Source organism: Molothrus aeneus, chromosome 24 (genome assembly GCF_037042795.1).
Source record: "Molothrus aeneus isolate 106 chromosome 24, BPBGC_Maene_1.0, whole genome shotgun sequence".
NCBI lineage: Eukaryota > Metazoa > Chordata > Aves > Passeriformes > Icteridae > Molothrus > Molothrus aeneus.
The window spans coordinates 1,872,675-1,893,391 of NC_089669.1; the positions used below are offsets into that span (position 1 = coordinate 1,872,675).

At 62.7% G+C, this 20,717-nt stretch overlaps 2 protein-coding genes across 2 annotated transcripts; one reads left to right on the forward strand and one right to left on the reverse strand.

Moving 5' to 3' along the window:
• Window positions 1–1,533: 1,533 nt before the first annotated feature.
• Window positions 1,534–7,751, forward strand: SPDEF (SAM pointed domain containing ETS transcription factor). Its single transcript, XM_066565396.1, has 6 exons — window positions 1,534–1,582; window positions 5,750–6,223; window positions 6,611–6,808; window positions 6,894–6,941; window positions 7,336–7,476; window positions 7,573–7,751. The coding sequence occupies exons 2-6, from the start codon at window positions 5,776–5,778 to the stop codon at window positions 7,749–7,751; spliced, it is 1,014 nt and encodes a 337-aa protein (XP_066421493.1). The 5' UTR covers window positions 1,534–1,582; window positions 5,750–5,775.
• A 1,694-nt stretch (window positions 7,752–9,445) lies between these two features.
• PACSIN1 (protein kinase C and casein kinase substrate in neurons 1) lies at window positions 9,446–19,687 on the reverse strand. The gene is made up of 10 exons (XM_066565130.1): window positions 19,589–19,687; window positions 13,975–14,086; window positions 13,489–13,645; window positions 13,128–13,363; window positions 12,809–12,964; window positions 12,313–12,488; window positions 12,018–12,138; window positions 11,811–11,935; window positions 11,479–11,672; window positions 9,446–11,138 (listed from the first exon to the last, which is right to left on the reverse strand). Exons 2-10 carry the CDS (start codon window positions 14,035–14,037, stop codon window positions 11,029–11,031), a joined length of 1,338 nt encoding a protein of 445 aa, XP_066421227.1. The 5' UTR covers window positions 14,038–14,086; window positions 19,589–19,687; the 3' UTR covers window positions 9,446–11,028.
• Window positions 19,688–20,717: the final 1,030 nt, after the last annotated feature.

Consider the following 20,717-nt stretch of genomic DNA (forward strand, 5'->3'; position numbering starts at 1 on the left):
TACCCAACCCCTGGCAAAGCCCAGGCAGGGGCTGGCAGCTTCCCAACACAGCTGCTTGTCCCAGGGTCCCCCCACAGCCACTTCCACGTGTTCCAGGCCCAGTTGTGTTTACCAAAACAGGGGGAAAGAACTCCCCTGGGACACGGGAGCCCTGATCCAGGGGGAGCTTTCCCCAAGATAAGATAACATTGAGGCGTTTCAAAGGGAGGCAGAAACTCCTGGCGCTGCCGATAGCAGCCAAGTCCTTTCCCAGCGCTCGCTCCGGGGTCTCCTTCCTCCAGGGCTTTCATTTCCTCAGGGCAAACATTTCCGATGGATGGCTTATCAGCTGTGCCTGCCCGGGGCTCTGTCACCCTCTGTGGGCTGGGGACAGCCACGTGCCCGCCGGGACGTGGTGACGTGGGGCCAGCCCATGGCTGTTTGCAGCGGGCTTTGGTCTGACGTGGGTTTTTAGGGCACGGGGGAGTTTGGTTTTGGCAGAGCTACGTGCACAGGAGAACTGCCTGAACTGCCCTGCCTGCTTCATGGGCTAAAAAAAAAAAGATAATAAATACCAGCTCGGTGTCTGTCTCGCTCAGAACTGCTTTTTCCTGCTCGTGCCGGTGGAGACAACCTGGGCCTGGAGTGTGGCACGTTCTGGCTGTGCCCCCGTGCCCCATCCTGCAGTCACAGACCCCTGGGCAGGAGACGGAGCTGTGTCCCTGAGCTGAGGGATTTGGGTGCTGCCAGGGGCTCCCTTCACCCCCAAAATCTCTGTGCACCCTCACACACAGGCTCCGTCCCTGGCTGCAGCATTGGGCAGGGGGTGGTTCTGGGTTTGGGTCAGGGAGGATCCTGGGTACCAGTCAGGAATTCTCCTGGGGTATCCCTCAGGGATGCTCCTGGGCCCAGCATGGCCCAGTCTGCTCCGGGAGTGGTGTCATGCCATGGACCTCACACACCTGACAGGTCTCTGTGCTGCAGCTCTGACTCCAGGAGGAGCCAGGTGTCTGTCTGTCCCTGTCCCTGTTGCTGTCTCATCCCATGTGAGGGTGGGAAGGGGTTAACGGTGCCCGGGTTTGCCCCATTCCCCTGCCAAGGCCCGTTCTGGTCCGATCCCGCCCTGGACGCACCTGCCAAGGGTTAACCCGGCCCGGGCTGTTCAAACACCTCGGCTGAGGTAAGCGCTGCTTGTTTGTTCAGGTAAATAAGGAAGGAATCAGATATAATGGGCAAGGGAGGCTCTGGCTGAGCCCTGACACTCACTGCTGCCGCTGGCTTCGTCCCTCTGCTGCCCCCGGAGCCTCTCGGGGTGCCCGGTTCTCCTCGCTGTCCCCTCCCCGCCGGTGCCCACCGGGGGCCGATGCGGCTCAGCCCGGCCGTGCTGCCGCGGAGCCGGCGCTGAGTGGGGCTCGGTGCTGCCGGCCGCAGCTGGGACCCCTCCCCGGGGCTGGGACCCTCCCCGGGGCTGGGACCCTCACCTGGGGCTGGGACCCTCACCTGGGGCCATGTTCCCCGCACACACCGTGCCCAGGGCCGCAGGGACGGCTGTGCCCAGCCTGCGCTGGCACCCATGTGGATTCTGAGCTCGCACACCCTCCAGGTAAGGCGCCCGCGCTGCCGCGACCCCCGGCTCCCCCAGCGCCCACCCAGCCCAGGCTCCTGCTCTTGGCACCAGCCTGGGGTGGACACGGGGCTGTCCCTTGTCACAATCCCACCCCACGGCACCTCCAGGTGATGTTAGGGCTGAGCAGGGACGGGTTGTCCCTCGGCGTGAGGTTCCTGGCATTTCTCTGCATGGTGTCATCCAAAATGAAATGGGTTTTGCCATTTTTGTGTCTTTGCAACCTCCTCCTGCTCAAGCAGAGAGGGTGGGATGGAGCCAGGACTCCTGGGGCCGGCTCCTCCTGAGCCCACCTGGTGACAGCTGGGACACCCAGGGTGCCACCAACCCCTGTGCCAGGCAGGGGACGATGAGCTTTGGGGCACCGTGGGACAAACCAGCAGCTGGGACCCTTTATGGAGCATCCTGGGGGGCTGTTGAGGAGCTGCCAGCTCCGGGGCGTCTCTGTGAAGCTGAGGCCCTTGTCCCAGCTGCTTTCCTGCTGGGGTGGTTTTTTTGTCAGCCCTAAAGTCACTTTGGCTGTGGGTTTGGTTTTCGTGGTTCTGCTCGGTTAGTGAAACACAAACACCGTGAGGGTGCCAAATCCCCACAATACCGGAGTTCTCTGGGGCTGGGAGCACGGGGGGGAAGGTGCTGCTATAAACAGGGGCTCCCTGGCCCCAAATGGGGAACACCAAGCTCTGCTGCTCACCAGGGGGACAGCGAGCACCAGGCTTTGCCTGGGTCACTGGCGGGTGCTGCCTGTCCCCTGTCACTGCTGTTTGCCTCCCTGTGCTGATGGAGAGGGCAGCCTGACCCAGGGCGTGGGGACCTCTGGGGACACCTGGTCCCCATGCCAGCAGCCATGCAGGTAATGGCAGGAGGAGCCAGGGCACTCAGTGGTGTTGGAGCTGGTGGGGAGCTGAGAGTCCAGGCCTGCATCCCCCCAGGGGAACATCAGAGTGAGCCTGGGGCTTGTCCTGGCCCCAACCCTGTCACCACACAGCCCCCGGGCTGTCACCTGCTCTGTCACCTCCCCAGCCCCCCAGGGCTGTCCCCAGTCCCTGCCCTGGCTGTGGGGAGGTTCTGGCCAATCCTCCTTCCTCCACCCAGAGATAAGAAGGGTGCGTGGCACAGGGTTTGGCAGCAGGACGTGGCACAGCTGTCACTCCGGGGCTTGCATGGGACATGCTGGCAGGATCTCAAATTGTCACAGCCTCTGAGCACCCACCTGAGTGCCTGCTGCAGCCCTGGCTTTGCAGGAACCCCAGGGCTCTTTTCTGCTTCATCCAGGCTGCTCTGGGACAGCTCAGGGTCCCGCACATCCCCAGTTCCTCCTGGGACAGCACAGCCCAGCCCATCCCTGTCCCCAGCCTGGGGCTGGCCCTGGTCCCTCTCCCCCGCTGCCTGGGAAGGGCTTTCGGAAGTGCCCGGGGGCTTGGGATCCATCCCGGGCTCTGCGGGCAGCGCCCCTCCCGCGGCGGGGCCACCCTGCCGGTCCCACAGCGCTCCGGCACAACCTGTTCCACCGCTGATTGGATTTTAATTAACGGACCCATTGTTCGAGGGTGGGGGGTGGGTGAATTTATTTTTTTTTTTTTTTATTTTTTTTCCTCTCGCTCTCAAGGGCCAATCCCAGCGTTCCACCCTGAGCCACGGTGGGCTGCACTTGCCAGGAGAGCTGGGGGTGGCACGGGGGTCCTTGTCCCCATCGATGTCCCCCTTGGCTGTGGGGTCTGTGTGGGGCTGAGCCGTGAGCCAGAACCACCCACAGCCCCGGGCTCGGGCTGGCTTTGTGCCCTGGGAGCTGCAGGAGCCCCATCCCAGCCCCAGCACCCCATCCCAGGCAGAATTCCCCGCGGAGCAGCAGCCAGGGAGCTGCCAAGGCTGATGCAATGACCGGCTCAGCCTCGCTCAGCTCGGGCAGGGAACGGGGAGGGTTTTGGGTGCCATGAGTGCCTGTGCACCTGGGGCTGCCCCTCCAGCTCTCCTTTTCCAGGGAAATGCAAAAAGGGGTAGGGGAAGAGGGGGGAAAGGCCACCTGAAGTGGCTTCTCAGTGCAAACAGGTCCCACCCAGCCCGCGTGCCAGAGCGGGAGAAAGTCAAACAGCAGCCCCCGCCCTGGGAGTACAGCACCCTTGGTGGGGCACAGCTCAGCCTTTTGGGGACACTTCCCCAGGAATTGGGTCCCTCTGGTCCCCGCTGGGAGGAGGGGAACAGGGTGAGGGTGAAGATGGGGTTGGAGATGTCCATCCTGTGGTGTTCCTGAGGGTGGTTCCACAGCCTTGCTCCCCCATGGGTGAGGATGAACCATGACCTCAGAACATCCCAGAGGCTCGGGGAATGAGGCACCTGTCCCCTCCCAGACACCCCCACGGCCAGCACTGTGCAGCAGCAGGAGCTGCACAAGCTGTTACCACTTCCCTTTTGTGCTGGGAGCAGCGTGAGGCTGGATTTAGGGCTGATCTCCTAAAGCTCTTCTTTTAATCCCAAGCAAATCAACGAGAGGTTTGGAAGCAGGCACCATCTCTCAGGGAAACTGTTTGGATGGTGGGGGCAGCCCCAGACCAGAAGAGAGTTTGGATTCCCTCTTCTCCCTCCTCCTCTTTGCTGCAGTGCCACCAAAACCACTCAGGGTTGTGGGCTCCAGCTCTGAACCCACAATCCCTCCCCAGTCCTCATGGACTGAGGCTGTTCAGGTGTCCCTGGCTCTTCCATGGGTTTTTTTTCTGAGCTCTTTGGGCTATTCCAAGGATGAAATGATGAGCTTCCACCAAGTGCAGGCAATGCAGGACATCAAACCCGTATTCCTGGGAGCACTGAATCCTCAGGAGCTGCATTAACTCCCCCCTGAGGAAGGGACACGGGGCTGGGTCCCCCTTGTCCCTCCTTCACTGACCACCCCCGTGCTTGGGGCTGTGCTCTGCCTGGAGGAACCCTGTGGGATCTTTTCCTCTCATTTATTTTAAACTTTTTCCCCCTCAGCTGGGGCTTGGAGCAACAGGGCATCCCCTTGCCCTGGCCACTGCCCCCTGCTCCCCTTCAGGGCTGCCTGGTGTCCTGAGGGGTTTCAAACTTTTCATGCTCCTTTCCCAGTGCCAGCTCCATTGCTAAAGCTCCTTTTTCTGCTTTCAAACCACCATTTTGGGATGGTTCTTCTTCTCCCTGTAAAATGCAGTGCTGAAGGTGGAGGAGCTGGGCAGTGCCCTGGCCATGCCCATCAACAGCTTCTCCTCGGCAGGGGCCTCCCCTTCCCAAAGTCTCAGGATGGTTTTTGGGGAGGTTTCTCCACGGATGGAACCATTCCCTGGTGTTGCCATGGAAATTCAGCAGGTTCATCCTCTCCTCCATGGCCTGCAGGACTCCCTGCATGCAGAGACAGATGGGGACAGGCTGATTTGGGGTAGTTTTTCTTGCTAGAGAGTGAAGGTAATTGCAATTATCCTGTCCTACAAGGAAAGGTCTCATCTGGGAGTTGGCAACAGTGACCAAGGGCCGGGTGCTGAGCTGGGTCCCTTCTGGGGATCTGGGTCTGAGGGCTGCTGTGCCTCAGGTGGAAGCAACAGAGGATGATTTCCATGCTCAGAAACGTGTCCCTGCAGCTCAAGCATCCATTGTCACCCCAGGGCTGTCCTGGGGGAGCTCCTCCAGTGTCCCCAACTGCCTCCCACCAAGGCCTCAGCTGGGACTGAGCTGCTGCCAGCCTGGGGTGCAGCCCCTGGGGAGACCCTAAACACCCAGACCCTAAACACCCAGACCCTCAACACCCAGACCCTCAACACCCAGACCCTAAATACCCAGACCCTAAACACCCAGACCCTAAATACCCAGACCCTAAACATCCAGACCCTAAATACCCAAACCATAAACACCCAGACCCTAAATACCAGACCCTAAACACCCAGACCCTAAACAGGGGGCAGATCCTGCTCATCTCCCGAGCTCCTTCTCCCTGCTGGCTGCTGCTGCTGCTGTCCCAAACCGGGGCCAGCCCCCGCAGCCGTGGCTGACCCCGCACTCCCCCTCAGGCTGCCAGGGCCCAGTGGGGCTCTTTGCAGGGTTTTTCCCCTCTAACAGGCTTAGTCCGTCCCTTTGTGCCTGGCTGCAGGGCGGGAAGGCAGGAGCGGTGCCGGGCTGAGCTCTGCCCCTCTCTCGTCCCCCGGGCAGGTTTGGAGCCGGCGCTGAGCAGAGGGATGGGCAGTGCCAGCCCGGGGCTGCCCGCTCTGCCCCCCGGCCGCCTCTCCTGGCCGGAGCCCGCGCTGCTGCCGCCCCCGCGGGACCCCGACCCCCGGCGCTGGGGCTGCCCGGAGAGCCCCAGCCCGCCCAGCACCCCCGAGCAGCCCCTGCCAGCCTTCTGCCTGCACTACTTCGACATGCTCTACCCGGAGGACACGGCCTGGGCCACCAAGGGCGGCGGGGAACCGGCCCCGAGCAGCGGCCAGGGCGGGCGGGAGGAGGCGAGGAAGGAGCCGGAGCAATGTCCCATCATCGACAGCCAGGGCCTGGGGCTGGGCGCCGAGGGGGACCTGCAGGACAGCCTGCACCTGGAGGAGCACTCGCTGGAGCAGGTGCAGAGCATGGTGGTGGGCGAGGTGCTGAAGGACATCGAGACAGCCTGCAAGCTGCTCAACATCGCCGCAGGTGCGTGCCCCCAGGGCACAGGGATGGGTGTGCTGGCATGGGAGCCTAAGCCTCGCTGAATTTGGGGGGCGGCAGCCACCTGTGGGGGTCTGGGGGAGAGCAGCTGCTCCCCACGGGAGGAGGGGATGGTTCCTGGGGGGCTGCAGCTGTGTATGGGGGTCTAGAGGAGTGTGGCTGCTCCACACAGGAGGAGGGGATGGTTCCTGGGGGGCTGCAGCCGTGTGTGAAGGTCTGGGGGAGCGTGGCTGCTCCACACGGGAGGAGGGGATGGAGAGGATGGTTCCTGGGGGGCTGCAGTTTCTTGTGGGGGTCTGGGGGAGCGTGGCTGCCCCACACGGGAGGAGGGGACGGCTCCTGGCTGGCCATGCTCACCCCCTCCGCCCCCAGACCCCATGGACTGGAGCCCCGGCAATGTGCAGAAGTGGATCCTGTGGACGGAGCACCAGTACCGGCTGCCGCAGATCGGGAAATCCTTCCAGGAGCTGTCGGGAAAGGACCTGTGTGCCATGTCCGAGGAGCAGTTCTGCCAGCGCTCCCCCGCCTGTGGCGACATCCTGCACGCCCACCTCGACATCTGGAAGTCTGGTGGGTGCCGGGGAGGGAGCCGGGGAGGGTGGGCGAGGCTGTGCTGCGGGAGATGCCCCCCTGACGCCCCGCTCCTCCCTTCCAGCCGCCTGGATGAAGGAGAAGGCTGCCCCGGGAGATGTCAGATACTGCGGTGAGTTCTGCTTTGGGCAGGTCCGGGGTGCCTGAGGGGTCCCTCCCCGCTTAATTGCAATTCCCGGAGCACTGGAGCCGCCGCTGCTGTGGGATCTGTGCGGGTCACTCCCTCTGCCCCAGAGCAGCCCCGGGGCTCTCTGCAGAACCCAGCGAAGGGGAAAAGGCTCCATCCCCTCCCTGGCCCTGTCCCACACCCTGCACCCCTGCGGGCTGCACAGGGGCAGCACTGAGCTGCTCTCCCTGCCCCAAGACAGGGAGGGCAAAGCAAATCTTCCATACCCAGAGCCGGGCTGAGTCTGGCTGGGATCGGGGCTCCCTGCTGAGGACTCGAGCAGCTCCCTGGGGTGGTGCGCAGTCCCTTCCCTCCTCTCACCCGTCCCTTCCCGTGGCAGGAGGTGACACCGGCTGGGCAGACAGCGAGGTGGACTCGTCCTGTGCCGGCCAACCCATCCACCTCTGGCAGTTCCTCAAGGAGCTGCTGCTGAAGCCGCACAACTACGGCCGCTTCATCCGCTGGCTCAACAAGGACAAAGGTGGGCAGGCGAGCTCCAGAGGCCCCGGGGAGGGCGCTGGGGGGCTGAGGTGGGGCAGGAGATGCTGTAACCCCCCGTGCCCCGCTCCCCTGCCAGGTATCTTCAAGATCGAGGACTCGGCGCAGGTGGCCCGGCTGTGGGGCATCCGCAAGAACCGCCCGGCCATGAACTACGACAAGCTGAGCCGCTCCATCCGGCAGTACTACAAGAAAGGCATCATCCGCAAGCCCGACATCTCCCAGCGCCTCGTCTACCAGTTCGTCCACCCGGTGTGAGCGGCGGCGGGACCGGCTGAGCGCCGGCAGGGACGGGGGGACTTGGCTGCCTTCCTCTGCCCCGGCCACAGAGAGGCTCTGCCAGCAGCAGGACCGTGCGAGGCTTCCCCTGCCAGGACCTGCTGGCACCGGCCACAGGGACCCCCTCACCTCCAGCAGGCCCTGGTGTGGGGCAAGGACCGTGCAGAGCCCTTGTCCCCCACAGGAAGGGAAGGCACCGTGCCTGGGCTGGTGCCCCCTCCTCTCCTCCCGGCCGGGTTCTGGCTGTAGGCGGCTTCACCCCAGCCATTGTTCGGGGAGGAAAAAGCCTGGGGCATGAGCTGAGACAATGACACCCACAGGGACAGGGACACCCCCAGGGACACCCACAGGGACAGGGACATCCACAGCTGCTCATGGTGGGCTCCTGTCCCAATCCCTGTGGGAGCAGCCTGGCTACCATGGGGGCTGTGCCACTGGGACCCTGGGCACCCCCTGGGACAGGTGCATCCCCCCTTTGCTGTTCACTCCAGGACATGCTCAGCTGCTCCCCTCCACAGGGACTCGGGGCTGCAAACAGGAGTTCTGCAATGGGAGCAGCTGTAAATGTGGATGTGGGGCTGTGCACAGTGGGGATCCCCAAGCTGGGTCCCCCATCCTCGTGCACGAGGCCACCAGAGTCCTCCTAAGCCCCCAGGTTCTGTGCCCTGGCTCAAAACTCTTCCCTTGATTCAGATTTTACTTGGACTACCTGATTCTGGAGTTTGGGGAAATGGAGATGGCAGCTTTGCCATTTCCCTCTGGACAATAAATCCAGAGTGTGATCCGTCCAGGCTGGACTGGGGCAGAGAAGTGGGAATTGCTTCACCTGCTCATTGCACCAGAGTCAGAGTTACCTGGTAATGTTGATCTTTTATATTATAGGCTTTTTTTATTTGGTATTTGCTTTTCTGTTTTGGCTGGTGATGAGTTGTGGTTTAGGTTCAAATGCCGAGGGTGACCTGGGCTTCCAGGGATGTTCTGTGGGAGCTTAAAAGGAAAAAAGCACCTGGTTCTTGGTCTCTTGATTTTTTCCTTAAAAAATCCGCCGGTGCCAGCTACTGCCTTTCCTTTCTGTTCTTGCTCTGTGCTGCTCCCATAGCAGCAGATCCAGACAGCCCTGCTCCCATCCTGGCAGGAGGAATGGAGGGCAGCCAGGAGCAGGGGAGGGAGGAAAACTGCCTTGGCCTTTGGAAAAGGGAGTGGAAAAGCAAAAAAAATGGGAGGGAAAAAAAAAGGGCAAACTGGTGTCTTGTGATTTGCTGGGTGCACCCTGACGGCAGCCGGTGAGGGGGCACTGTGAGGACGGGCTGGGGGTGCCAGTGGTGCCCCAAATCCTGTGTCCCCCCACCCTGGCAGGGTGAGGGAGGGCAGCAGGTGACATCCCCCTGCTTTCACAGGCTCAGGAGAGCGCTGGGTCAGGGCTGGTGCTTGAACAGCCCCCAAACCTGCATCCCCTCGAGCCCTGCCATGGGTGTCCCAGGGCTTTGTCCTGCAGTGGCACAGGAGTCCCCAAAGGCAGTGGCTGCTCCCCTTGTCCCCCCATCAATGCATCCCCATCCTGCTGCACCCCAAGACCTTGGGGAGGGGGTGTCACTACCTGGGGGTCCACAACCACCTCAGCCACCCCCCCGGGGGTGGGACAGACGCACAGCAAAGGAGACCCCAGAGCCAAGGACGCTGACAGAGCTCAGTTATTTTCTCTTGCTGCTTTTTGTTGTTGTATCCACGGAAATACAATCACGAGAGATATATATATTATATATATACTTCTTAAATTACACAATCAATGTACAAAAACCGGGGTGCATTGCTGAGACAAGTGGTTGGTTGGGTCTTTTCTGACTTTGTGGGTTTTTTTTTCCAGTACCTGGCAGGGGCTGGATGGCTCCCGCCCACCGTGCCCAGCACACGGTGCTTCCCCTGCATCCACGAGAACACGGGATCCCTGGGGCCAAAAAATTCACGAACCAACGGAGGGGGCAGGAAAAGAGCAGGAGGAGCGTGCGGGAAGCCGATGGCATTGATGCTGCTAAGGGTGATGGTATGGAAAGAAATGAGAGATGATCTGTAGGGAAGAGCTGGGGATGGCAAACGCGCCCGAGGCAGGGGGTGGGTGGTGGCAGCAGCCGCGGGAGCTGTGGGGTTGGGGACAGAGCCCAGGGGAGGAGGGGTAGAGCTCGGTGGGGACAAGCAAAGGGCAGAGCCTGTGGCCATTCCCTGCCTTGGCGTGTCTTGATTTTGGCCGTCTTGGCCAGGCAGCTGCTCTGCCTGGGCTGTGTCCTGAGCTCTCCTCCTGAGCTGCAGCTCCTGCAAGGCCGGACGATGCTCATCCCCCGTCCCTGCTCTGCTCCTGCCTCTCTTCACGAAGGGGAGGATGGGGACAGTCCCCAGCAGTGCCCAGTCCTCGCTATCCCAGGCTGGGCATGAAGGTGCTTCCAGCAGCACCGGGCCCTGGTGGGTCCTGCTCCGGACAGTGCTGGATTTTAGGGCCATCTCACCTGGATCTGGTGTGCGTTGGATACCTGCCCACCCGAAGGGCGATGCTGCTCCCTGCAGGCAGCACAGACTGGGCATCGGCTCGGGAGCCTCCGCCCGCTCCGGTGTGCTGAGAGCCCAGCAGGAGGAGGAGGAGGAGGAGGAAGCTGAGGAGATGCCAGCAAGCTCCATGGCGGGGCTGGTCCCACCTCACCTGGGCATCTCAAGGATGGCCACGGGGCTGAAGGGGGCATTCACCCCCTTCCTCGGGGCGGGAGGATGAACTGGGGAGAACATGGAAACACCAAAAAAAAAAAAAACCAACGGAGTCAGACTCCATTCCCTCTTGGTTTTCTGGGATGAATTTGGTTGGTCCCAGGAGCTTCGGTGCCGTGCGTTTCGGAACAGTTCCAGCCAATCAGAAGGCGGCTCATGATTTCAGTATCTTTAAAAACCAACCAATCAGGAGCTCTCACTGGTTGGGCTTTAAGATCTTGAGGTATCGGCTTTTCACTCAGAAAAAAAAAAAAATTTCAACTAACGTAGACGAACGGACAACGTCATCTTTCGCTTCACGTTATCTTAGAAGAAAGCGACTATGCAAAATACTCTTCAGAGACAACTCTTAAAAAAATAAAAGCTTGGTCGGAAAATATGTCTGAATCTCTAAGGGTGAGGAGTGAAGGACCAGACGGCAGAATGGCTGGTTGGCTGGTGGAGAGATGGAGACAACGGAGGGTGGATTTATCTGCTGACGGTGACGAGGAGCACACCACAAGACTTAGATTGCCTCCACATAGTTGGCGGGGTACAGCCCCAGCTGCCCGTTGTCCAAGCGCCCTTTGCACCACCCCTGCTCGTCTTCCTCACCGAGTTTGGTTAGTTCATCACCTGGAGAGGAAGGTGGAAGGGAAGAGCTCATTGCAGGTGCTGGAAATTCTCCCACCCCCTTTTTCTCCCTAGGATGGAGATGCTGGGGGTTTGCAGGAATTATCCTGAGCACACCAGTTTGTAGGATAGAAAGGCAAAGGGTGACTCATGAGCCCTCACGTGCCCTGTCCCTTCCCATTGCTCCTGCCCCTTCTCTCTTTGGGCTCAGCTTCTGCCTTTCCCTTTCTGACTCCTCAACTCTTTGAAGGGCTGGGCCAACCCAGAAATTATTTGAGGGATTTCACACGCACAGCTCCAGCAGATGAGCCCCATCCTACCTGGCACTGGCAAGGGACCGTACCTGCTTTGAAGCTGAGCTCATCCTGCTCCTGCCCGTCGTAGTCGTACAGAGCCCGCACCCTCACGCCCTTCCCCGCCGATTCCTCGTCGAAGGGGTTGGCGCCGCCGTTGGCCTCGCTGGTGTTGAAGGAGTTGCTGCCCTCGTCATCGGACCATTCGGCGCTGTAGGTCTGCCCGCGGTCGTGGCTGCTCACGCTGGGAGGAGAGGGAGGGGTGGCTGTCAGCAAGGACATCCTGCACCCGCAAATGCTTGCACAGGCACAGGCCGTGCCTCTCACAGGCCGTGCCTCTCACAGGCTGTGCCTCTCCTCTCCCCTTCACACCAGCCCTCACCTCCCGCGCTCGCCCGCCTGAGCTCCCGTGTCGCCCGCGCTGCTGGCGTTGGTCAGGGCCACCCCCTCGCCCTTCTTCTGCTTCTCCTTCCGCGTTATCGTGTGCGTCAGGTCTGGGTTCCACTCCTGCAAGCACAGAGTGACCAAGCCCTGAGTGCCCGGCTGCCCTGCAGAGCTGCCAGCACCCAGGCAGGGCGCCCAGCCTCACCTCAAACTGGGGCCAGTTCATGGGCATGCCGGGGCCGCTGGTGCTGCGGAACCACCGCAGGTCCTCCTGCGCGTCCGACATGCGGATGGTCTGCTCCAGCTCCCGGTACACGTTGGCGTAGCTGTGGGGAGAGATGTGTTTAGGGGGCTGTGGGTCAGGTATAGGCCCAGGCTGTGTCACCTGGGGACAGGTTGTGGGTCCTCCAAGCCACCAGGGGGGTGCCAGGTGCCCTCACAGCCTCCTGCCACTCTGGCACCTCTTGGTGACCATCATGGCCTAAATGGGCTGCCCCTACCTGCTGCTCTCGGCCAGGTTCAGGTGCCTCTTGATGTCCAGCAGCATCTCCTTGAGGAAGTTGAGCCTCTTCTCCTCAAACTGCTGGCACTGCTCGAAGACCTGCTCCATGCTCTCGATGTACTGTGGGGTGCACTTGTTCAGCTCATCCAGCACCTTCTCGTACTTCTCCTGAGTCTGCAAAAACACAGGAGGGACCCTGGTAGTACCTCGAGCACCTCAGAGGCTGTTTCAGGGTGCTGAGAGGTCTGGTTTGGGAGTCATCAGAGCTGGGGAGCCCAAACTGAGCTAGCAGCCTCAGTGAGTGGAATCAGCCCCCAAAAGTGGGGTCAATCCCTGCTCACATTCCCCTGAGCACTGCCTGCACGTCCTTATCCCCCAGGAGAACAGGGGTGGGAAAATGGGAACTGATGGTGCAGAAAGGGATGCTGTGGCCATCTCCACTGGTTTCCCTTGCCCAATGCCCCATGTGTCCAGCACAGGGCAGTGCTTCACACCTTTTGCACATCTTGCTTGCACTTTTCCACTTTGTCCTGGAGCTTCTTCTGCTGCTCAGGAGTGTTGGACTGATCCGCCTTGCTGTTGGCTTCACGGGTCATAGCCAGCTTCTCCTCCTTGCATGCCAGGTGATAGGCTTTCTTGGCTGTCTCCAGCTGTGGGGAGGACAGGGAAAGGACATCAGAGTAGGAGTCACAGCCCCCTGCCAACCCCTCTGCCTGTGGGGAGGTGCCACGTGTCTCTCCCAGCCGGAACTGGGGACACAGAGTTGGACTTGGGGACACAGGGTTTCCCCAGGACACTCTGTCCTTCTCTCACCTCCTTGAGCTTCTTGGCCCAGGGCTTCTGGGCTTTCCGGAAGCCATCCTCAGCCTCCTTGGCCTCCTTGAAGCCCCCCATGATCTGCTTGTGGTAGGCGTCCTTCTGCCAGTTCTTGACCTTCTCGAAGTCATCGTTCAGCAGGCTGTTCTTCACCTCCTGGTGCAGCTCGCTCACCTTGTCCGCCTCCGTCATGATCGCGGCCCAGGCCTTCTCCAGGCTGCCATACTGGGGACCTGGGGGCCGAGGGAACACCTGGGGGTCACCCCACTGCCCTCACCCCCTCCATTTCTGCCAGGTGAAGCTGTGATTGCACACCCAGGTGTTCTGGGGAAAGCCTCCCATGGGGAAGCTGGGGTACCTTTCTCGATGAGCTGCCTCCACCGCTTGGACCAGTCGGTGAGCTGCTGGGCGTAGGACTTCTCGATCTTGGCCCGCTCGTGCACGCAGTTCATGAGGTCGTTGCAGAGCCGGTGTCCATCGTCGATCCGCTTCACCGTGCGCTTGTAGTTCCCCACCTGGCATGGCCACGGGGACAGGCAGCTGTGGGGGCTGTGGCCACCCCGCCCGGCTCAGCCCCAGCTGCCCTGGGGCAGCTACAGGGGAAGCACCAGGCAATTTGGGGATGCAGGGATGGAGCTTTGGGTTGGGGCTGCTCAAGCCAAACTCCCTCCAACCCCTCTGTCACTCAGGGACAGCCAAGATTGAGACCTTGGGCAGAGCCACCACAGCAGGGATGCTCTCAGGCAGAGGAGAGAGGGCAGCCCCCAGCCCAGGGGACACCGTGGGGTGCAGTGACAGTGGCAGTGGGGTCTGTGGGAGGAGAGGATGGCCGGGACTCACTCACCTCCCAGAAGCTGTCGGTTGTCTCCTCGGCGGCCGATGCCGACTCGTCATAGGAACCCGACATGGCTCCCACAGGCGCTGGGGCTTTCCTGGGCAAACACCAGCCTCATGCACTGAGGGGACAGGAGAGGGGAGTCACGGGGGGTGCAGGGGACCCCCATTCCTCCTGCCAACAGCTCTGTGGGACAAGCATCCAGGTACAGGGGACAGTGCCCACTCCAGCTCTGGACCTACAGGCTCCTCCAGCGCCCACCACCCACTTGGTGCCATCCAAACACCCCAGAGCCAGCGGTGCTGGGAGGGAATCACGGGGAGCAGCACAGTGGGAGCTCACTGGGCAGAGCCTGGCTCAGCACTGGGAGCTGCTGGGCGAGGGGCCATGGCAGGGTCAGGGGATGCGCCGCCCAAGAAATGCTCGTCCTGCTATTCCACCCTAATCCGTCCTGATCTTCAGAAAAACGGCATCCCCGGAGCGCCACATGGCCCCGCTGGGTGGCTTAACCCTTTGTTGTTTTGCTGAGAGCTGGGAGGGGGCTGGTGGCTGGGGGTGGCATTGCATGGGGACAGAGCAGGGACTGTGGTGGCCGTTTCCTAGGTGTCCTCCTCATCATCCCCATCCTGACCTGGATTTGGACAGTGTTTCCACAGGAAAGCACTGGGCCTATCCTGCATGGCATCTGCCACTGGGATGGGGACAAGATGGCCATGGACAGCTCAAATTTCCTCCTGCTCTGTCCCTAAAAGGGCTGAGAGGGATGTGGCTGTGAACCTCACACACCATCCCTTCCTTGGGGAGGTGGAAAGGGCTGAGGAAGGCCGGTGCTCTGCCCCATGGTGGGGTAGGAGGGCAGGGCTGGGAGCACTGGTGAGTGCCCACGCTCTCCAGCTGTGCACACAGCTGGCCCTGAGGTGTCCCCGGGCTGGGGCAGGGCATGGCCCCAGGAGGACGGGGACCTGAAACAGTTACTGGAGCACAGCGCAGGGCTCACTGCGCTGGAAGTAACAGGGCCCGGCAGGGATTTAGTGATATAACCAGGGAGGCACCAATCCCCTCCACCCTCCCCAGACGGTTAAAAATAAACGCGTGACTGTCCCTCGCTCAGCCGCCGAGACGCAGATGGGTGGGGGACAGCAGTGTCCCCCCGCAGCTGGCAGCACGCAGTGCCCACGCCTGCCTGGCACCCACGGCACCGCCACTGCCACTGCCTGGCACCCACAGTGCTGCCACCGCCACTGCCTGGCACCCACAGCGCTGCCACCACTCCTCCCAGCACCCACGGCACGGCCACTGTCCCTGCCTGGCACCCACAGGAGCACTGTGCCTGGCACCCACGGCATGGCCACTGTCCCTGCCTGGCACCCACAGCGCTGCCACCACTCCTCCCAGCACCCATGACACAGCCACTGTCCCTGCCTGGCACCCACAGGACCACTGTGCCTGGCATTCACAGCACCACCACTGCCGCTGCCTGGCACCCAGAGCACCAACACTATTGCTGCCTGGCACCACAGCACTGCTACCGCCGTCCCACCCCAGCAGGCTGCCCCGGTGCACCTGCAGTGGTGACAGAGCACCTGTCAGGGACGCTGCAGGTGCTGTGTGCATCATCCCCCATGAAAGCTGCAGGCACAGTGCAGTGCCCAGGTGTTGTGCCCTGGGTTTTGCTGCATGGCATGGCAAGGGCACCCTCAGGGTGACAGCCTCAGTGTGCCAGGGCTGGGATGGGGCCGGCAGGGAGGGACCTCACCCATGGCTGGGTGTACCCCAGGACCCACGGGCACAGTGCCAGCCCCTGCTGCCCCAACAAGCCACTCATGCCACGGGGCACTGCGGACGTGGCTGCTGCAGCTCCCTCTCCCAGCCTCTACCTGGTCCAAGCTGCAGCCTGGGGGTTATTTTTGGCTCTGCATCACTTCCCAGCCAACGCTGCTGCCTCGGCGCCACGCTCCCGCCACGCACCCCCACGCATGACCATCCTTGCACGTGTGTGTGCCCCACCGTGCCAGGCCGCCTCGGCCGCCTGTGCCACACATGCCAGCCCCCTGCCAGCCCCTGCCAGCCCCTGCCAGCCCCCAGCCCTGCCAGCACAGCCCATCACCTCGCATCAGGGCGGCCGGCGGTGATGCCTGGCGCCTGCAGAGCTGGCGGCTGAGCTGCGGCGTGGAGAGCTGCCAGCCCCAGCCAGGCGCTGCTGCCTGGGTACCCCGGGCCTGGGGGGCTCTGCTGCAGCCCCTCGCCTCCACGGAGCTGCCAGGGAGAAGCCACAGAGCGTTTGGCATCAAGTGACAGTGGAGTTTGTCCCAGCTCCTCTCCACGTGCCCTTGGGCTGCTGCTCCTGCAGAAGCGGCCCCGCTGTGTCTCTGCTGTCAGCACGCTTGGTGCTGGGCACTGACACAGCTCTCCTCACCCTCCAGGCAGCTCCTGCTGCTGCTGCTGCTGCAGGGGGGTCTCTGCCCTCTGTGGGGGCCAGGCTGTGGCTGTGGCCCTGCGCAGGCTGGAGGCTGCTGCAATGCAGAGGCTGGTGCTGCTGACACCGCGGGCACGGCATGGGCAGCTGCCCACACCCCCTGGCTGGCAGAGCCCTGTCCCCAGCGAGGTGGGACAGTCCAGTCCTGCTGTCCCCTGTCCCCAGGTCACTCTGTCCAGGTGTGTTTGTTGTCCCAGACCCAGCATCTCTCCTCCAGCCAAGAAGCAGGGGATGGGGATGTCACACTCCTGCCCCTGGGCACCTTGGCTGAGCCTGGTGGGGACCAGGGGCAGGAGTGGCTGCAGAGCCTCTGGGGCAGGTTCCTCTGCTGCCAAGAGCCCCTGGCTAAGGCAGGATGGTGGCAGATGCACTGCAAGCAGAGGAGCAGAGCACAGGAGAGATGGTGTCCCCATACCTGTCCCCATGCAGGAGGTTCACACCAGGTGTGAGCCCCATTGCTGGGAGGGCAGTGGGTGAGTGACCCTTGCTGAGAGCATCCAGGGCAGGGGGGAAGCCACACTGGGAGCTGCACTGGTCTGTGGGAATCCAAGCAAGTGGGCTGGGCCTCGGGCTTTTGGTCACAGGAAAGGTAATTTTCTCTCCCTTAGCACAGGGCTGCTTGAGGGTCCATTTTGGGGTGCAGAGCCAATGCCACCGTGATGCACCACTGTGGCCACTCGTGGCAAAGACGAATGGATTCAGCCAAGGATGTCCAGAGGAGCCTGGTAGCAGTATTTCCCATTGTGGGAGATGCTGGGGCTGCTGTGCTGCATCCACTGTAGGTACCAGTGCCCATGTGCTGCTCCCACTGCGGCCACACAAGGGGCTTGAGGTGGCCACACAAGGGGCTTGAGGTGGCCACACAAGGGGCTTGAGGTGGCTGTGCACGGGGAGGTGAAGAGGCCACGTATGGGGGCTGAAGTGGCCACATATGAGGGCAAAGTGGCCACATATGGGGGTGAAGTGGCCAAGGCACAGCAGCAGGTCCTAGGGAAAACCCGTGACACCGACATGCGTTGCAAGAGGCTTTGCAGCTGCAGGAGCTGTGCCTGGTTTCTGCTCAGTGTGACCCAGCTGAGTGGCTGTGGGATTCCCACCCCAGGCTGGTCTGTATGTCCCATGGGGCTGGGAAATGCTCCTGGGGCTGGCAGGGGTCAGAGCTCAGGGAGCCAGGGAGTCTGGAGGGGTTTGGCTGTGGCGTGGCTGAAGCGTGGCCCCCTCCAGAGCCCACAGGGACCCTGTGAGGAAAGGGTTAAGTGGGTGCTGCTGATTCACGCTGGCAGCTCCGCATCAGCAGCGCCCAGGGCTCAGGGCTGAGCAGCCTCAGCACCCATCCTGCCCCCTCGTCATCAAACCAAGGCCAGTGCCAGGCAGGTGGCGAGCCTGGGCCCTTCCAGGGTACTGTCTCCATGGGAGCAGGCTCGTGTAGGGTCCCTCCTGCATTCCCTGGCAAAACCCCTTTGGCTGCAACATGAGCAGGGCTGGAGCCCTTGGGCAAAGAGCCAAACCCAGAATGGTGGGTGAGTCCCCACGGGATTACAGCCAGAGCAGCACCATGGGGCTGCCCAGGACCCAGCAGGGCATGAGGTGGCTGCAGGGGCAGCAGGACCCTGGAGGGGGCACGTTGGTAATGCTGGGAAACTCCTGGGAGCCACTTTTCCAAGGAATCCTGGGTGGAATGTGCCTATGGCAGCCTCCTTGCTTCCATCAGGGTCATCTGCATTGATGGGGGGATCTGAGGCCTGCTGGACCCTGTGGGGTCAGGGCTCGTGGGCTCCCCCAAACCAGAGAGGAGGTTCAGTGGTCCAGGAGCAGCACCAGGAGCCTCGTGTCCTGTGCACAGACGGGGAGGCTGCCGGGGGCCAGGTGCTGCCAGGTTGCAGTAGCCAAGGGAGATGCATTTGCTCCAAGCCCTGGCAGGGATTGGCTCCACAGCTCATGTGAGCTCTGCAGAGAGCTTCCCCTTCCCCCTGAGCTCCCAAAACCTTCCTGCTCAGGGCACCCATTAATCTTCTGGGGATTTTAGGAGCCTTGTGCAAAAAATTTTGGGAAGCTTGCTTGGCATTTGCAGATAACGCAAGTGTCTCTCCAGGGGAGCCTGCAGCCCAGCTCAGGGACAGCGGATGTGCCGGGAATGCGGATGGGGAGCGTGGATGGGGATCCCTGGAGGGGCAGCAGCAGCAGGATTGCCAACACCTTGCATGTGCTCAGGCCTGGGCAAGGGAGAGGGGCTCAGCCTCAGCTGGGGGCTGCTCTGGCTGCCCAGCTCCGCAGCTCTGCCTCATCCTGCCCTGGTAAACAAGGCTGCTCGGACAGCGAGCGGGGATTTGTGCAGTCCCGGGAGCCGGGTTTAGGCAGAAATCCAAAGATGAGGTTTGCAATTGAAGCCAGAAGTGGCAAACGGGGATGGTGGAGGATACGGCGGTGCCGTCCCCGGTGCCATCCCCCCGCAGCAGGGAGGGGACACGGAGCGTCACGCGCTGCCACGGGGGTCCTGTCCCCTGAGCCTCGGGGGGATGGACCCGGGGCTGGTGGTGACAGGAGGCAAATGGGGCTGCTGGGAGCAGGGGAGCTGGAGGGACAGTGGCATTTCAGCTGTCTGTGGTGGGGAAGCAGACCTGGAGCCAGAGGGGATGGGAAAGTGGGGAGATGGGGAGGGGGCAGCAAGGGAGAGAAGCTGGGGTGACACGGCTGAAAGGAGGGGGGTCAGTGATGGGGTAAGGTGTTTATTTGGGCAGGGGGACAGCGGTGACAGGGACAGCACAAGTTCACCCCATTATTTGCAGATGGGGAAACTGAGGCACAAGCCCAGGAGTGCGGCAGCATTGCAGAAAGGGTGTCTCTCTCCCCAGCACCCCACTGCACACACGGAGGGGGTGAAGGTCATATACCCCCCCCAACCTCCCTGGCTTGCAGAAGGGATCAGGGGACGTTGTGTGCTGCCGGGGGGTGCAAAGCCATGCCTTACTGCCCGGTCCTTGCACAGCAAGCCCCCCACTGTCCCCCCATCCCGGCAAGGGACCCGGGCATCCCTCACCCCATCCCGGCAAGGGACCCCGGCATCCCGCACCCATCCCCGCAAGGGACCGGGCGTCCCTCACCTCGTCGCCGCAGTGGACCCGGCTGTCCCCGCGGGGCCGCGCTCACCTGCCGGGGGCCGGGGGGGCCGGGGGCCCGAGGCCGGGGCCGGGGCTCCGCTCGCTCCGCTCCGCTCGCTCCGCTCCCGCCGGGCAGCGGCGGCGCGCACGGCCGCGGGCACGCGCCTGCCCGAGCCGCCCGTTGCCATGGCAACCGGGATGGAGCCGCTGCTGCGAAAATCATCCGGGGGGGGGGGGGCGCGGAGTGGGGGAATGGACCCCCCCCATCCCCGCGTCTGCGCCCACCCCGAGGTTCCGCACTGCCGCCAGCCCCCGCAGGACCCCCCGGCCCCAGACCCCCGCCCAGGGCACCCACCGGGGCCGCCCCACTGCGGGGACCGCGGCCCGGGACACAGCCCGGGGGGTGGGTGCTACGGCAGAGCGGTGGCGGGGTCGGCCCCGGGCTCCGTTAGGGCCTAATCGGACTCGTTCCCCCCGGGCCATGAGGCGGGGGGGGCTCTTTGGGCACCCCCTCGGGGTTCCTGGTCCTGCTGCCGCGGGGGTCGTTGTCCCTCCTGCACGGGACGGGACAGAGCCATGCCCTCCCTCCGCTGCTGCCCCGGCCTCTCTGTCACCCCCGCGGATGCAGGGGGGTTTTGGGGCTGAGCCACAGCTTTTGCAGGAACAAACACCCCAAAACGCCTTCGGAGAGGCAGCCGGTGCCGCCTCCTTGCCAAATGTGCCAGCTGGGAACAGGCTGGCAAGAGAATCAGGAACAGTCTTTTCCCCCCAGCAGGGCTGGGGATGGGCGTGAGAGTGCCGCACACCCCAAGGCTTCTTGGAGGGGAGCAAGGCAGCTCCCCCTCACTGCCATCTGCCCATCTGCCTCCTCCCAAGCCCCGGGGCTCATGCTCGGGGTCACCAGGCTTGTGACAGGATGGGATTCCCGGGGGCAGAGGGGGCTGGAAGCGTCGGGAGGCAGGCAGGATGCGGGTGGGGGTGATGACAGGCTCCCCGACACTGCGCCTGCATCCCCCCGCTCGCGGGGGATGTCAGGGAAATTAAAAGCCAGCAGGAGACGAGAGCGTCCAGGCGAGTAACCGAAGCCGCTGCAGAAGCCGCAGTAATGAGGCTGCCGGGGCCGCTGCCGCCGGGATCGGGTTGCCCAGAGAATGCGACCCGGTCCCGGGGGGCTCTGC

Excerpts from the sequence above, each read along its gene's own strand:
- PACSIN1 (XM_066565130.1), bottom strand. The coding sequence starts at position 14,037 with ATGTCGGGTTCCTATGACGAGTCGGCATCGGCCGCCGAGGAGACAACC. Across the intron at positions 11,936-12,017 it reads TGAACTGGCCCCAGTTTGAG|GAGTGGAACCCAGACCTGAC; the intron begins GTGAGGCTGGGC and ends CTGTGCTTGCAG. Across the intron at positions 11,139-11,478 it reads TGAGCTCAGCTTCAAAGCAG|GTGATGAACTAACCAAACTC; the intron begins GTACGGTCCCTT and ends CTTCCTCTCCAG.
- SPDEF (XM_066565396.1), top strand. The coding sequence starts at position 5,776 with ATGGGCAGTGCCAGCCCGGGGCTGCCCGCTCTGCCCCCCGGCCGCCTC. Across the intron at positions 6,809-6,893 it reads CCTCGACATCTGGAAGTCTG|CCGCCTGGATGAAGGAGAAG; the intron begins GTGGGTGCCGGG and ends CCTCCCTTCCAG. Across the intron at positions 7,477-7,572 it reads CTGGCTCAACAAGGACAAAG|GTATCTTCAAGATCGAGGAC; the intron begins GTGGGCAGGCGA and ends CTCCCCTGCCAG.